We start from the raw sequence: 16,499 nt of genomic DNA, 5'->3' as shown, positions 1-16,499 counted from the left end.
CTCCGTGCTTCTCACAGCTGTCTCCATCAAATCAGGATTGTGCACGACAACCTACTTCACAAATATGATATCATTCGGAGCAGCTGCGCGCACTGCGTCGCGTCGCCATCTTCTCCTCCCTCCACTGTTTTATTCCATATCTGTACATTATCCTCCAATTTTATTGTTATTCTTCATAGTTGTTGAGTATTGTTGTTTTTGTTGCATGTCGCACCAACACACCACAGCAAATCCCAAATACACGTAAATGAAAACGGCCAGTTAAAGTTGATCTTTAATCCGTAGTCATTATGGCTCAATCACCAGAGAGCCAATATCCAGCACTGGATCTGAGATCATTTCTGACCCTCCATTTCACATCCCGTCTCCCTCCTACCCATCATTCTTTTTGCCTTTGCCACATCCTTATACTTTACAGCAGGGGTTCCCAACCTTTTCTATGCCATGGACCGATAACATTAAGAAAGGGGTCCGTGGACCCCTGCTTTACAACAAGGCTTCTCCATTCCAAAGAGGAAGAAGAGATTGTATCAATGGCTCCGGCAGTTATTTCTGCCAATTCAGGTCATTGGCACTGGTAGGGAGCAAAGGATAGTTTAGGGACATGATGAGTCAACAGGTGGATTGCAACCAGGCCAAGATGAAACCATCACTCACTACATTAACGTACTACATTTACTACATTTAAAGGGCATTCAGAGTGACACTTAAATAGGCAGGATATAGAAGAATGTAGTCCTAAGTTAGCATATGGATTAGTGTAGATGTGCAATGAGAACAGTATGGATGCAATGAGCTGAAGGGCCTGTTTCTGTGCCATAAGACTGGGACTTATAGGTCAGATCACTGGAGAGAGTATTTGTGCATTAGTTCTGCTCCCAGAAGTCTCAGGAGAGGACCATAATGTGGCAGACCACAGGCAATGCCTAAAACAACACAAATGCACGCAAATGAGACTAGCTCTTACAGAGCTATGCTTGGCATGGACAAGTTGGTGTGGTGGGCCTGTTATCACATTGTATAACTCTTATGACTTCATGAATCTAACCAATCCACCTCAGATGCCAGATAAAAAGTCATCTCAGCTTTGTTCTTGTCTTCGTGTGGAATCCATCCTTTCCAGCATGGAAGTGTTGGCCAGTTGCACCAGTCCTCTCCTGAGCCCAGCCACGGTGTAGTATCAGATGAGAGAGGTCAAAACTCTTCACTCTAACATGGACAGAACCACCAGACTTTCCAATGAAGTTGTAATAGTTACCATCCAAGGTCTGCTTAGTGATACCAGCAACAACCAGGTAGAAGCTGGGTAAATCTCTACGGTGTCTTTGGTTCCACTTTTATAATGTCACAAGGATATATCACAATTCACCAACCCCGCCGGAACTCCTCGTGTCTACTGAACAAAAGTCTCAATCAGCAGAATTGAGGGAACTTGAAATTCAAGAGAAAATAAAGAAAAATCATTTCACTCAAGATGCCCACTAACCACTGGCCAACACAAATGCATACCTAATTGCTCCCTTGACAAACTTCTCACCTTTCACTCCAGGATTTAAACCAGTCTAATGCCAGGGACTGATGATCTGATGAGATTGTTCCACCATTATAGACTTTAATATGTATTGTTCATGCATTCATTTTGTGCCAATATTAATTTCCTCTTCCACTGTAGCTATAAGGTAACTGGAAAAACTGGAAATCTCCTAGAACAAACAATTTCCGCAGAGTTGAGATAGTATTGACATATAGAGCAGATAGAAAAAGAAGGAAGAGCTTTCACAACCACAAAATGGTTCAGAGTATTTTCCAGTCACTTAGTACTTCTCTAGTGTACAGAACACAACATTCACCCATCTACATCCTACAAACAACAAAACAGAGTGATCCTAGCATTTATAAGAGACGTAAAATGACTGATCTGAAGGATAACCATTAGGAGAGAGGTCCCCATTTTCTCCTCAGTTGACAAGATGAGGGCATTTCATCTGATTTGGCTCCTCTGGCTGCTTCCTCAGCTAGGTTCAGTCACCGTGTGCTGCCTGAGCGCAAACGAACAACTTCCAAGTTTCCTCACACAGTCCAAAGATGTGGCAAGTTAATTAGTCATTGTGAATTGTCCCGTGATCAGACTAGGGTTACTTGAGGGTTGTTGGGAGACACGGCTCGTTGGGCCAGAAGTGCCTACACCATGCTGTATCTCAATAAAATAAAAGTCAACTTCTTTCTTCCAAGTGTGATTGCCAACTGGGAAATTTTTTTTGGGTGCTACCATGGTGCATCTTCACGGGGGGTAAAGCTTATCTTACATATTGTACATTCAGATCAAATCATTGAGCTAGAATATGGTAAAACAATAACAATGCAGAATAAAATGTAAAACCTAGCAAAAAGTACAATGCAGGTAAATGATGAGGTGCAAGATCATAACGAGGCAAACTGTGAGTCCACCTTATTGTACAAGAGATGATAACAGTGGGATAGAAGCTGTCCTTGGGTCTGGTGGTACGTGCTTTCAGATTTCTGTATCTTCTGCCCGATGGGAGAAGGGAGATGAGAGAATGTCTGGAATGGGTGAGGTCTTTGAGTATCCCAGCTGCATTACTGAGGCAGCCAGAAATGTAGACAACACACACAAAATGCTGGTGGAACGCAGCAGGCCAGGCAGCATCCATAGGAAGAGGTACAGTCGACCTTTCATCAGGACTAACTGAAAGAAGAGATAGTAAGAGATTTGAAAATGGGATGGGGAGGCGGCGATCCAAAATGATAGGAGAAAACAGGAGGGGGAGGGAAGAAACTAAGAGCTGGAAAGTTGATTGGCAAAAGGGATACAGAGTTGGAGAAGGGGGAGGATCATGCGACGGGAGGCCTAGGGAGAAGAAAGGGGGAGGGGAGCCCAGAGGCAAGGAGTGATTGTGAGATGGACAGAGAAGAAAAAAAAAGGGGGGAATAAAAATAATTAAGGAATGGGGTAAGAAGGGGAGGAGGGGCATTAACGGAAGTTAGAGAAATCAATGTTCATGCCATCAGGTTGGAGGCTACCCAGACGGAATACAAGGTGTTGTTCCTCCACCCTGAGTGTGACTTCATCTTGACAGTAGAGGAGGCCGTGGATAGACATATCAGAATGGGAATGGGACGTGGAATTAAAATGGGTGGCCACTGGGAGATCCTGCTTTCTCTGGCCGACAGAGCGTAGGTGTTCAGCGAAACGGCCTCCCAGTCTGCGTTGGATCTCACCAATGTATAGAAGGCCACACCGGGAGTACCGGACGCAGTATGTCACACTGGAAATGTAGACAGTTAGAGGCATTCTAAACCACTTGAACAAACCTCTTGTATGATGTGATGGACTCTTGGCCTCACAACCAACCTTCTTATGATCTTGCAGGGGAGGCAGGTTCCTGTGATGAACTACAATCAGTGACAACTTTATTAGGTAACCTCTTTACCTAATAAATTGGCCACTGAGTGTATGTTCATGGTCTTCTGCTGCTGTAGCCCATCCACTTCAAGGTCTGACGTGTTGTGCATTCAGAGATGCTCTTCTGCACACCACTGTTGTAACACCTGGTTAGTTGAGTTTACAGTTGCTTTCCTGTCACCTTGAACCAGTCTGGCTATTCTCCTCTGACCTCTCTCATTAACAAGGCACTGTTGCCCACAGAACTGCAATTTACTGTATGTTTTCTTTGTATTTTTCACAGCATTCTCTTAAAGTTTTAGTGACAGTTGTGCGTGAAAATTCCAGGAGGTCAGCAGTTTATGAAGTACTCAAATCACTCTGTCTGTCACCAACAATCATTCCACGGTCCATGTCACTTAGATCACATTTCTTCCCCATTCTTATTGTTTGGTCTGAACAACAACTGAACCTCTTGACCATGTCTGTATGCTTTTATGCATTGAGTTGTTGCCATATGATTGGTTGGTTAGATATTTGCATTATCAAGCAGGTAGAATGTTTACCCGACAAAGTGGCCATTGAATGTATTCCACAACTCTGCAGTTTCTTGCAGTCACTGCTGAGCAGTTACCATACCAAGCTGTTAAACATTCAGACAGAATGTTTTTATGGGGGATTGATTCCGTGGGAACATGCTAAATTTCTTCAGCTTCCTGAAGACGTAGAGGCTGGATGACAGTTGAGAACCTCTCATTATACCAGAGCCGATGCCTACAATAAGTTCATGGACTTACAGACAACCACTGGCTTCAGCTTGTACCAGCTGGAATGTGGGCTCAAATCTCTGGAAAGTGGGGCTCGAACCCACATCTTTCTGACTCAAAACTGAGAGTGCTACCAACTACCCAGTGGTGACACTGAAAGAAAGATAAATTCTGCAATATAATCACAAGGAAGAGATGGTTTCCAAGATTGTACCTGATAGTTAACTGATATGGAGCTGATTTTAATCTTTATAACTTTGTGTACTCAAAAGATCCCATTGTTTAGATCCAACATAGATAAATGAGAGATGATATTATCAAACAAATCATTAAGTGGGGTTTGCATAATACATTGCTGGAAAAATTCCCAATAAAACCAGGAGCAGCTCCTATGATACACCTCCTTAAAAGCTGCCTCTGGAATGTAAAGGAAAGTAAAAGATATTAGTCAAAGTTTGAATTTTGCAGCAACTTTGACTGGATTGATCAGCACTCTCATCTGTCTGGTGAAGATGAATTGGTAACTTAATTGACTTCACTCTCCACAGATGCTGCCCAACTTGATGAGTTTTTTTTTAAATTTTAGTTTTCCTGTACCTGCACTCTTTTGATTTCTGAAATGCATGTTAATTTTTTAAAATTATTTATGAGTATTTATGGTGTTTTAATTAAACTGATTTCTTTTTGTCATTTTTTAATCTAGTTAAAAAATGCTATTTTTTTAAATCCAAAATGAATAATATACCAAAAAGTACATGAATAGTTTTGATATACTTTTAACATTTAGAGACATTTTGAAATAACTCAACATTCTTTGACTGCTGTTCAAGGCCTGGCCTCTGAGTGCAGTTCGATGCTTTGATTAGTTTTATTGAACAGAAATTGAAAATCACTATTGACTGCAACACAAGCTTATCATCCAGGTAAAAGCCCTCACTGGGTAATGAACAGATTCCATTTTTATAAACACTCATAAGTCAATTTTGTCCATAAACGAGAAAATACATATCTCCACATGAATGACATCAAAGGCTGATGAAAAGGTACAATTGTTGAAAGGGCAGAGAAAGAAAACTAGTTGTGCCAAACGTAGGAATTAACACATGTATATACGTCACACTTTTGAATTTAATGATATTATGGGAGCTTATTTATATGAATGGGTGTCCATAAGTTGGGCATTTGGAACCTGGGGACAGCTTGTACTCTTGAAAACCTCTGATCATACCAACACCAATGACGAGATAAGTTAATACTCACAGCGCACCAGCTTTTTCCTTCTGGTCAATGAGCCGTAAAATTCCAATTTCCCATTGCAAATATTTTTCTGCAGCAGATTTGGGGGTGAAAGTGAATGTCCCATTGTTTTGAACATTTTCTCCAATTGAGTACAGGTACGTCCATTCCCCCATCCAGGAATCTGAATAAGGTGTACCTGGCAGAATACGTACGCAAGCAGTGAGAGGGAGCTATTTCAAATTACATTTACAAAATCACTCATTTCCCATGTAAAGTTTGTAAACCCGAAGTGCCATTGCCCTGAATTTAAAGACCAAAGGAGTTCATTATATGTGTAATAGGGATTTGCTTAAAATCTGCAGTCTGTAGCATTTTGACCACCACCAGATTGCTCCCAGCAAAGTTCACCTGCAAGCTAATGGTCCCAATCTCTGCGACTGGGATTGTATTGTTGAGCTGTGAGTGAAGATTCAGGGGGTTTGGAATGATAAGCTGCCCATCTAAGTGGAAGGGTTGGCTGCTATAGCTGTCCCACAAGTGGAGCAAAGTGGGAATCGCCCATTTTATCTTGATTCCCTTCTGAGGTAGAAAGACATCATGCAGCCTATAAGCAATCTCACCATTCCATTCCCATGCCTACATCCCTGTAAGTTATTCCAATACATACACAGTGGCCAATTAATCTACTAATCAACCAATCCGTCCATCTTTGGGATCTGGGAGGACTCAGGAGATCCTGGTGGGAACCTACATGTGAGAGGTAAAGGTACAATTGCATCTAAGGTCACAATCAGGATGCTGATTCTGACGTTCTAGAACGTGTACAATCCTAATCCGACTACACAACACAAAATGATCACTTACCATTTTCTATGTAACCCCAGAGCTCAACTTTTAGAAATTTGCTTGGGAGTAACAAACGGTTCCAATTCAGCGTTAGGGTCCCGGTGACACCAGGCGTACCGTAGTACTGCCATTTGGTTCCATTCTGTAAAACGCATTTCTTCGAGTCTGGAAATTTGCCGTGATGCACTGCAGGGTTGAGGAGGATCAACAGAGAAGAGTTAAAAATAGTTTACGGATGGCAGTTAATGCTGGACATCGCCATAAAGACAGGGAGACTACACTCACAGTGAACATATATTTCTGACAAGTCTCCAACATCAACATTTCAACTGTCTCCCCCAACACTCCTTAAGAGTTGGGCTCCTCTCTAGGAGCATGGACACTGGGTGATCAGAGTTCTGATAACATATCATGTACTTGATATTCCCCTGCTCTTATATTTCATGCCCTGATTAATGAAGGGAGGTATTGTGTGTCCCTTCTTAACCAGCTGATCTAACTGTGCTGCCACTTTCATACGCCAAGGCCTCTCTGTCCCTCAGTACTCTCTGGAGGATCTGGTGAAAGGATATTATTAATTCATATTAGAAATTAATATCTCCTATTAAAGAATATTATTCTTTAACTGAAGAAATCTTGGCCTGAATTGGAGCATCAACGGTCAGTAGTTCAAGGCTCATCTTATCTCATGATCAGCTATACTTCAAGAAGAGCTGAAGATCAGACCCCAGTGTATCCAACTGCCTGCCCCGATGTACATCCATCACAGAGCTCAGCAGCAAAGTATTGATGCTCTGAAAAGAATAGTTGTCTACAAGACCGACGAGAAAAGTGAGTGCAGGTAAGTCGAATGGTCCCAAACTGGAAGCTCTGTTTTTTTCTCCATTTATACTGTCTGTCCTGCCAACAGTTTCCAGTCGTTTCTGGTTTTTGTTCAAATTCCCAATATCAGCAATGTATTTCACGCCCTGGAGAGGACACTCCAGCATCGCCTCACAGCAACAGCACAACTGAAGCAAGACTTTCCAGGTGCAGATCCATGGTCCCGTGAGACTAACGGATGCCACCATTTTGATTTCCAAATTCAAGTAAGTGCCTGTATTTCTTTACCTTAGGTCAGGGTTTTTAATTATTTGTTAGCATTGTATGGTGTTTTAATTGAATTTATTCCTTTAATAATTTCCAATTAGTTTAAAATATACCCTATATTCCCAGTGAAATTTGAAACTAACTCAAAGTCCTTTGACTCCTGCCATAGTCCCACCCTCCGTTCAGAGTCCACTTTGAGTCAGGTTCAACATGATTCAACCCAATAGGGCTTCTGGAGCAGAACAACATCAGAATGAAGAGGAGAGATGGCCCATGTCATAAAATAAGTGTAGATTTAGCATTTCATTAGAAGTACCAAGTCTGGCAGTTGTTATGAAAGCTAGACTGCATTCTGTGCAACTTATTAATGTATTTGTGGGTTCACAATAGGGTCTGAACTATTTCGACTCTAGGTCCCATTACCTCTCATTGTTGATACCTTCATAGCTAAACCAGTGTTTCTGAAGACCGTCTGCAAATAGAGTCATGTACGTCTGTGCCTCCTGGGACAAGGTCCCAAACTATTTTACATGGTATTTCATCACGATATTAATTCCTCCAATAGTAGACTATCAGGTGACTGCTGAGGACCCCAACACATGGGTACTTCAACTGTTAATGTTAGCACTATTCCTTCACTGTGGGCTTTAAATAATGTCTAAACTGCCAAAACTGACTTCTGAAGTTTGAACTTCAAAGTTGAAAGTAAATTTATTATTAAAGTAAATACATGTCACCATTATGTACCACTTTCAAGTTCATTCCTTCCAGGCATTCAAAGTAGAACAGAGAAGTACAATAGAATTGATCAAAAACTGCACACAAAGATTGACGAACAACAAACGCGCTGAAGTCCTAAAGAAGGGTCTCGGCCCAGAACGTCGACTGTTTACTCTTTTCCATGGATGCAGCCTGATCTTCTGAGTTTCTCCAGCATTTTGGGTGTGTCGCTCTGGATTTCCAGCATCTGCAGATTTTCTTGTGTTTGGAATGTGCAAATTGGGCAGCACGATATCACAGTGGTTAGTACAACAGCTTACAGTACCAGCGACCCCAGTTCAATTCCCGCTGCCTCCTGTAACGTGTTGGTATGTTCTCCCCATAAACTCGTGGGTTTCCTCCGCATGCTCCAGTTTCCTCCCTCAGTCCAAAGACAACCTGGTTGGTAAGCTAAATGGTCATTGTAAATTTTTTTATGATTAGGCTCGAATTACATCAGGGATCAAGGAAGATAGATAGATAGATACATAGATAGATAGATAAATAGATAGACAGATAAATAATACTGAAAATGTGAGTGTTAGAGTTGTTAAAAGTGAGTCCACAGGTTGAGGAATCAGTCCACAGTTTAGGTGAGTGAATTTATCCACATTGGTTCAGGAGCCTGATGCTGAAGGTAGTCAACCAGATGACCAGGCCTTTGAAATTGTGAAAGCTGCTACAAAGTATCACACAGATTTTAATTTGTAGAATTAAGATATTATATCTTAAAAGCAACAAGTTGCACACAAAACGCCCAACTGGTTGCATTAAAGCCGACAAGGGACCACCATCATTAGTATACCAGTTGCAAATCACAACTAGAAACCATTATCTGCTTAGTGCATAGCAGTGCCTGGACCAATATCACATGGAGTGCATGTCTAAAGACTTTGTCTTCAGCACTATCTTTCTTTTCAAATCTTTTTATTGTTATATTATACAACAAAAATAACATGAGTACATTGAAGTAACAACATTTACAATGCCTCAAAAAAAAACATTATCTTAAAGATTGGAAAAAAAAATTTGGTGATAACAAAAAAACCTACTAAGCAGAAAAGTGAGAAAAAAGAGAACCCATTAGGTGTACAACCCCAGAGTCATGTGTCATACAGAAAGCTTCTAAAAATAAACATCAAACTGCCAGCAAGAAAAGAAAATATACTAAAAAATTTACAATTAGATCGTGGAAAAATTATATCAATTAACTCAAATGATAATAACGAGCAAATGAGCCTCATCTTTTCTCAAAATCAAATAAAGGTTCAAAGGTTCGACTTCTAATTTTCTCCAAACTAAGACATAGCATCACTTGAGAGAACCATTGTGACAAAGTGGGAGCTGATGTATCCTTCCACTTCAACAAAATGGCCCTCCTAGCTATCAACGTAACAAATGCAATAACATGTTGGTCAGACACAGAAATACCATGAATATTTTGAGGAATTATTCCAAAAAGCACAATTAATTTATTAGGTTGTAAATTAATTTTAAGTGCTTTAGAAATTGTTGAAAAAACCAACTTCCAGAACTGTTCCAATATAGAACAAGACCAAAACATATGTGTCAGTGTAGCTATCTCAGTTTTACATCTATCACAATGACTATCAACATTAGAAAAGATTTTAGAAAGTCTCCTTTGTCAAATGATAACGATGTACAATTTTAAATTGAATCAATGAATGGCTAGCACAAATTGAAGAAGAGTTAACCAATCCTCCATCATAAAAGTCAAATTAAGTTCGTTTTCCCAATCCTGTTTAATCTTAGATAAAGGACGCTTATCCCATTGTAGTCTTCAGCACTATCAGTTAATTCATGGATAAAACATTAGTTAGGGGCTCTTTGGATAAAAGAATAACAGATTTCTTGGCAATAGAGTATTAAACAAGCAGAATATTGACCGTGTAGGGCCATTCTAAGTTGGATTGTGGCCTAGTCAGCAACTGCAGGAAAGGGCAGTGCCCAGTCTTTTCTCTACCAATTTACATGGATGGTTTATTGATGAACGTGCTTTTCCAGGCAATCCTCCCGGTGACATTTCTCTGAACTGGGAGTGTATGAAAGAAGAATGAGCCCTTCCATACGGCTATATATTGTCCAGCTTCAGTGGAAAGTGAAATTCTTGGGATGTATGCCAGAGAAACGAACCCTATCTCTGGCTTTCTGCCTGCGTTCTGCCATGCCCATTGTGGGTGAGAAAGCATTCAGAATTAACTTCCTGCCTCATTATAGCTACTATTGTGAAATATGATGAATCAAAATTACTGACAATTACAACTTTGCTGACACTGGGTTTCACCCCTCTGTAGCCTTATTAATTTAGTTGCTAATAAAATTTTGCAGTAATAAAAAGTTTTTGCAGTAACCGAAGGAAACTCACACATAGTCAATATGTTAACTAGTGTCAGGATCACGAAGGCAGATGATGACTGCCCTCAGTTTTGAGAGCACTTGTGCAAATCTGAGATAAGCACCAAGTAAGACTATTTCATTAAAAAGTTAAATGTTTTTATTATCAGCGTCTGTTGAGTGGGAAATGATTTCACGGTCGCAAGTACAAATCTTAAATTGGTTGGTCTCCTATTCCCCAAGTGATCATGTTGATGTCAAAACTTAAATGAACTTACAATTAATTGGCTTTGTAGTTGCATACTGGCTACATACCTACTACCTCGTGGAGGCCAAGAAACAGCACAAGGGATAAAAGATATGGCATATGTTAATTTTCTGACATTAAGTTATGAGGAAGGTGTCCATATGGTTGTATGGTAATTTGATAAAATATTCCTTGTCTTCCGGAAGATTGCTTCTATTAACCCATTACTTCTTCAAATATAAAACAAGTTTTTTTTTGTACGGCTATATATATATATACACTTCTAAATTTAGCATGTGGTAATAACTGGGAAAAATTACAACACAACAATCTAATCAAGAGTTCATTGAGTGTATCAGCTGGGAGAGCAAAGCTCATAAAGGCTTATAACTGTTATATTATGACCTTAAAGTCATTCCTAATAATAATAAATAGTCGCAAACATGAGGAAATCTGCAGATGCTGGAATTTCAAGCAACACACACAAAAAATGCTGGTGAACGCAGCAGGCCAGGCAGCATCTATAGGAAGAGGTACAGTCGACATTTTGGGCCTGACGAAGGGTCTCGGCCCGAAACGTCAACTGTACCTCTTCCTATAGATGTTGCCTGGCCTGCTGCGTTCACCAGCATTTTTTGTGTATAAAAAATAGAGTGTTCTTATTATGATTTTTTTAAACTTACAGTCCACAGTTGTTCTCAGGCAAATTGTTATTGGCCTTCATATTGTTGTTGAGATCTATATTAGCCAACTAATTTCAGTCTTAATGTTCCAACTTTATTAGCAAATTACCTGAAGATGTTAAGCAGAGATTTCCGGGTCTTGTACTTAACCTGTACAAATTGCACAAACTTTTCATGTGCCTTTCAATAAAAGTAAATCCAAGGAAGAGCAATGTTAGGGAAAGTGGAAGGCCTGTGGCCTTGGCTACCTTCATCCTAAGGAGTCCTTGGAATTTCTGATATTCCCTTTGCATTCGTCCAGCCCTCACTTAACTCCTCACATGCATTCTCCATCAATCAGTTACAGGGTTTGACATAACATATGGGCAACTCAGGTCCAGTACAGTAGCAGGAGTGAGTTGTGGGGGTGGGGGGGGGAATGCTCATCCACCCATTCAAATGTCAATGGTCATCAACTAATCAGCTTAAGTCTCAGGAGAAATCATTTCCCAACTAAACTGACCACTCAGTTTTGGTCAAAGATAACAAGCTCCTTGCAACATACTTGCAAATGTTTCAGGAACCATTCGGTTCTGAACATTTTGGCTCAGCCTTGCGGGAAGAAATTCTCCATTACTGCAGATTGTGGTAATTCCAGGGATTTGCTTGGTTCCTCATACCAAGGTCATCTCTCTTACATGTATGTGTATTCACACAAGAGGAACAACAGCAAGAGCAGAGAGTTTAATGCATTTCTTTGTTAAATGCCAAATTAAATAATTTGTGACTGATTCTGCAAAGCAAAAACAACTGCAGGTGCTGGAAAACTAAATTGAAAGGCAACAAGTCTGGCTGCGTCTGTAGCAAGAGAAATAAAGGTAACACTTAGGGGCAAAACCCTTTGTCCTAACGAGGAAGAAGAGAAAAGTTCATATATTTGCCACACTCACAACACGCTGGAGGAACTCAGCAGGTCGGGCAGCATCCGTGGAAAAGATCAGTCGACGTTTCGGGCCAGAACCCTTCATCAGGACTGTAGAGGGAAGGGGCAGAGGCCCTATAAAGAAGGTGGGTGGAGGGTGGGAAGGAGAACCTCCCTCCTCCCTCCCCTCACCTTCTTTATAGGGCCTCTGCCCCTTCCCTCTACAGTCCTGAAGAGGGGCTCTGGCCCGAAACGTCGACCGATCCCTCCTCGCTCCCCCCCACCTTTATTGGGCCTCTGCCCCTTCCCTCTACAGTCCTGACGAAGGGTTCCGGCCCGAAACGTCGACCGATCTTTTCCACGGATGCTGCCCGACCTGCTGAGTTCCTCCAGCGTGTTGTGAGTGTTGCTTTGACCCCAGCATCTGCAGATTATTTTGTGTTCATATATTTGCCAGGAGAGTGGGAGAGAGCTGATGTCACTGAGAGAAAAAAACTAGAGTGAACATGACAATAAACTGAAGGTTATCAATGGCAACAATCAGTTACAACCCACACTTAATCTAGCAAAATGTTTCAGTCTCACGCATCAAGACCTGAGCAGCAACAGTGTTTCTGGTGGGCAGATGACCAAGACCAGTCAAACTTCAGATGCAACATAGTTTGTTATTAACATCTCCCATTGAAACCCAATTACTTAAAACTAAATCTCAATTTTATATACCTGGTGATAAATCGGGGAAATTATTGGCCAATCAATTGAAAGCTGTTTTGGTTAAGTGTCAGATTATTAAAGTTTGTAAACAGGATGGCAATGTTACGGTTGACCATGATGAGATTAATAAATCCTTCCAAGAATTCTATACCTCTTTATATCAGTCAGAATTCCCTGACGATACCACTACAATGCATGAATTCTTAGGGAAATTGAATATCCCCGAACTATCACCTGATGAATGTTTACTGATTACGGAGGAAGAAATACAGAAAGCAATTTCTTTAATGAACTCTGGTAAAGCCCCTGGTATGGATGGATTTACAGTAGAAATTTCTAAATGTTTTTCCGATTTACTCTCTCCTTGGTTAAGTAGAACTGTTAAAGATGCCTTATTGATAAGTAAACTACCACAATCCTTTTATGAAGCATCCATTTCCTTAATTCGTAAAAAAGATAAAGACCCTACTGCATGTGTTTCATACAGACCAATATCTTTGTTGAATGTAGATTTTAAAATTCTTTCTAAGATAATGGCAATTAGATTGGAAAATGTATTGCCCAAAATTGTGTCAGAAGATCGGACAGGATTTATAAAAAAATCGTTACTCATACTTTAATGTTAGGAGATTATTGAATATTATATATACTTCCTGGCCTAAAATTCCAGAATGTATTATTTCATTGGATGCTGAGAAGGTATTTGACAGAATTGAATAGAAATATTTGTTTAATACACCTGAGAAATTTAATTTTAGTCCAAAGTTTATATCCTGGATTAAATTGATATATCATACACCTTTGGCCTCTGTAGTTACAAATAGTCAGAGATCTCCCTTTTTTAGGCTTTTTCATGGTACTAGGCAGGGCTGTCCTCTAAGCCCTTTACTATTTGACATTGCTTTAGAACCCTTGGCAATTGCTTTTCGAGATTCACCAAATATATTTGGCATTATTCGGGGCAATGAAACACATAAGGTATCACTATATGCAGATGACTTGTTATTATATATTTCTAATCCAGAGAAATCCCTTCCTTCAGTAACATCATTACTTGCTCAATTTAGTAGCTTTTCTGGTTATAAATTAAATATTGATAATAGTGAGTTATTTCCATTAAATATGCAAACTTTAATTTATAGCAGTTTTCCATTTAGATTGGCTACAGAATACTTTATGTATTTAGGGGTTAAAATTACTAAGAAACATCAGGACCTATTCAAGGCTAATTTCTTACCTTTAATTGATCATATTAAACAATTATTAACTAAATAGTCTCTGATGTCCTTATCATTAGTTGGCCAAATCAATGCTATTAAGATGATAGTTCTATATAAGTTTCTTTATTTATTTCAGGTAGTACCAATTTTTATTCCTAAATCCTTTTTTGATATTATTATTCCAAAATTTCTTCAGATATATGGCAGAGTAAAAATCCCACGGTGAGTAAGACATATTTACAGAAATCCAAAAAGGATGGTGGTTTGGCGATGCCAAATTTTAGATTTTACTATTGGGCAATTAATATCCGAAATTCAACCTTTTGGACCCAAAGTCCAATGTGGTTGAATCTTGAACGTCAATCTGTGCAAGGATTTTCATTGGCGTCTATTTTAGGGGCTTCACTCCCTTTTGCATTTACTAAATCGAACAAACAAATTACTAACCCAATAATTAAATATACAATACGAATAAGGTTCCAATTTTGTAACTTTTTTGATTTGAATAAATTTACCCCTTCTAGCCCTATTTTACTTAATTTTTTTTTCAACCATCCAGAATTGATCAAGCCTTTCTTTTTTGGAAAATGAAAGGAATAAACTGTTTTTGTGATCTATTTATGGATAACTATTTTATCTCTTTAGAACAGTTATCTAATAAATACAATTTGCCTAGATCGCACTTTTTTAGATATCTACAGATTAGAATTTTTTTTGATGTTATTTTGCCTACCTTTCCGATGTCACATCAAGCTGAAATTACGGAAAAAATTTTAAGTTTAAATCCCTTACAAAAGAGTGTAATATCTACGACTTGATCATGAAAATCCCTTCAGGTGTATCTGATAAAATAAAGAACGAATGGGAATGAGAACTTCAAGTAAGTATATCCAAAGAAGAATGGGAAAAGATTCTTAAATTAGTTAATGTGTGCTAGACATACTTTAATACAATTTAAAGTGGTTCATAGAACATATATGTCAAAAGACAATCTAGCCTGTTTTTATTCCCATATAAACCCTCTGTGTGACAGATGTAACTCTGAAGTTGCTTCTTTAACCCATATATTTTGGTCCTGCCCTCTTTTGAAGAAATATTGGAAAGACATCTTTGATATTGTTTCAGCAGTTTTATATATTGATTTGCAACTCCATCCTATTACTAGAATTTTTGGATTACCAATGATTGATTCTAGTTATTTATCATCTTCAGCCTGCTGTTTGACAGTATTTGTTACACTGATGGCCAGAAGATCCATTTTATTTAAATGGAAAGATTTTGATCCCCCTACTACACTTCAATGGTTTTCTCAAACTATAGCTTGTTTAAACCTAGAAAAACTTAGGAGTGGCACAGTTAATTCCTCAATTAAGTTCAAGGAAACTTGGGAGTCTTTTATTCAATATTTCAATACATATGACTTACGTTGATTTTTTTAAATTCTTTTTCCTAATACTTAATTGTTTATTGAAGGAGGAATGGAGTCAAGGACAGAATAATTATAATTGACAAATTATGGCAGCCCAGTTTTTTTGTTTTGTTTTGTTTTCTGTTTAGTTTAGGGGATTTTTGTTTTTTTTTTCTTGAACAAATCTTTTGAACTTTTTCCCTGTTTCAATTATCAAGAGATCGGGTGGACTTGCCTGGATACGATATTTGGAACTTATATGATTGCTATTAATCCTGTTCTCTTGGTATTGATATTACTGATATGTTCATTTAACTGATTATAATGCAATAAAAGGATTTGAAAAGAAAGAGTACCAAGACCAAGCCCAAAGCGCCTGGAAAGGCTTCACAGTGGCATCGATCTCAACTTAATGTCATCATTAAGGACCCCCACCACCCAGGACATGCCCTCTTACATAGAACATAGAGTACAGTACAGGAACAGGCCCTTCAGCCCACAATGTTATGCCAAACCTGCTAAAAAGTAAACCAAAAACGCCCAAAAACTAATCCCTCCTACCTACACAATGTCCATATCCCTCCACCTTCCTCACATTCATGTACTTATCTAAACGTTCTATGGAATTAAGGGAAACAAGTAGTGAGATCATGGAAACTGTACAAATTGAAAAGGAGGAGGTCCTTGCTGTCTTGAGGAAAATTAAAGTGGATAAATCCCCAGGACCTGACAGAGTGTTCCCTCGGACCTTGAAGGAGACTAGTGTTGAAATTGCAGGGGCCCTGGCTGAAATATTTAAAATGTCGCTGTCTACAGGTGAGGTGCCGGAGGATTGGAGAGTGGCTCATGTTGTTCCGTTGTTTAAAAA

The 16,499-nt window shown here is 39.3% G+C and overlaps 1 protein-coding gene across 2 annotated transcripts in view; it reads right to left on the bottom strand.

Moving 5' to 3' along the window:
• The window catches only part of susd2 (sushi domain containing 2), a 99,058-nt gene that overhangs the window by 58,691 nt on the left and 23,868 nt on the right, over window positions 1-16,499 (bottom strand). Inside the window, exons 1-3 of one of the 2 annotated variants that reach the window (XM_072247503.1) lie at window positions 7,768-7,830; window positions 6,274-6,441; window positions 5,431-5,605 (exon numbers count right to left, since the gene is read on the bottom strand). In XM_072247503.1, coding sequence (XP_072103604.1) covers window positions 5,431-5,605; window positions 6,274-6,441; window positions 7,768-7,789 — 365 coding nt within the window. In that variant the 5' untranslated portion in view covers window positions 7,790-7,830. Of the gene's footprint in view, window positions 1-5,430; window positions 5,606-6,273; window positions 6,442-7,767; window positions 7,831-16,499 lie in introns of those variants that run through there. The other variant, XM_072247502.1, reaches the window with a different exon arrangement.

The sequence above is a fragment of the Mobula birostris genome, chromosome 31 (assembly GCF_030028105.1).
Source record: "Mobula birostris isolate sMobBir1 chromosome 31, sMobBir1.hap1, whole genome shotgun sequence".
NCBI classification, from domain to species: Eukaryota; Metazoa; Chordata; class Chondrichthyes; order Myliobatiformes; family Myliobatidae; genus Mobula; species Mobula birostris.
Note: the sequence above shows the minus strand (reverse complement) of the source record. Positions and strands in the feature narration are given on the sequence as shown.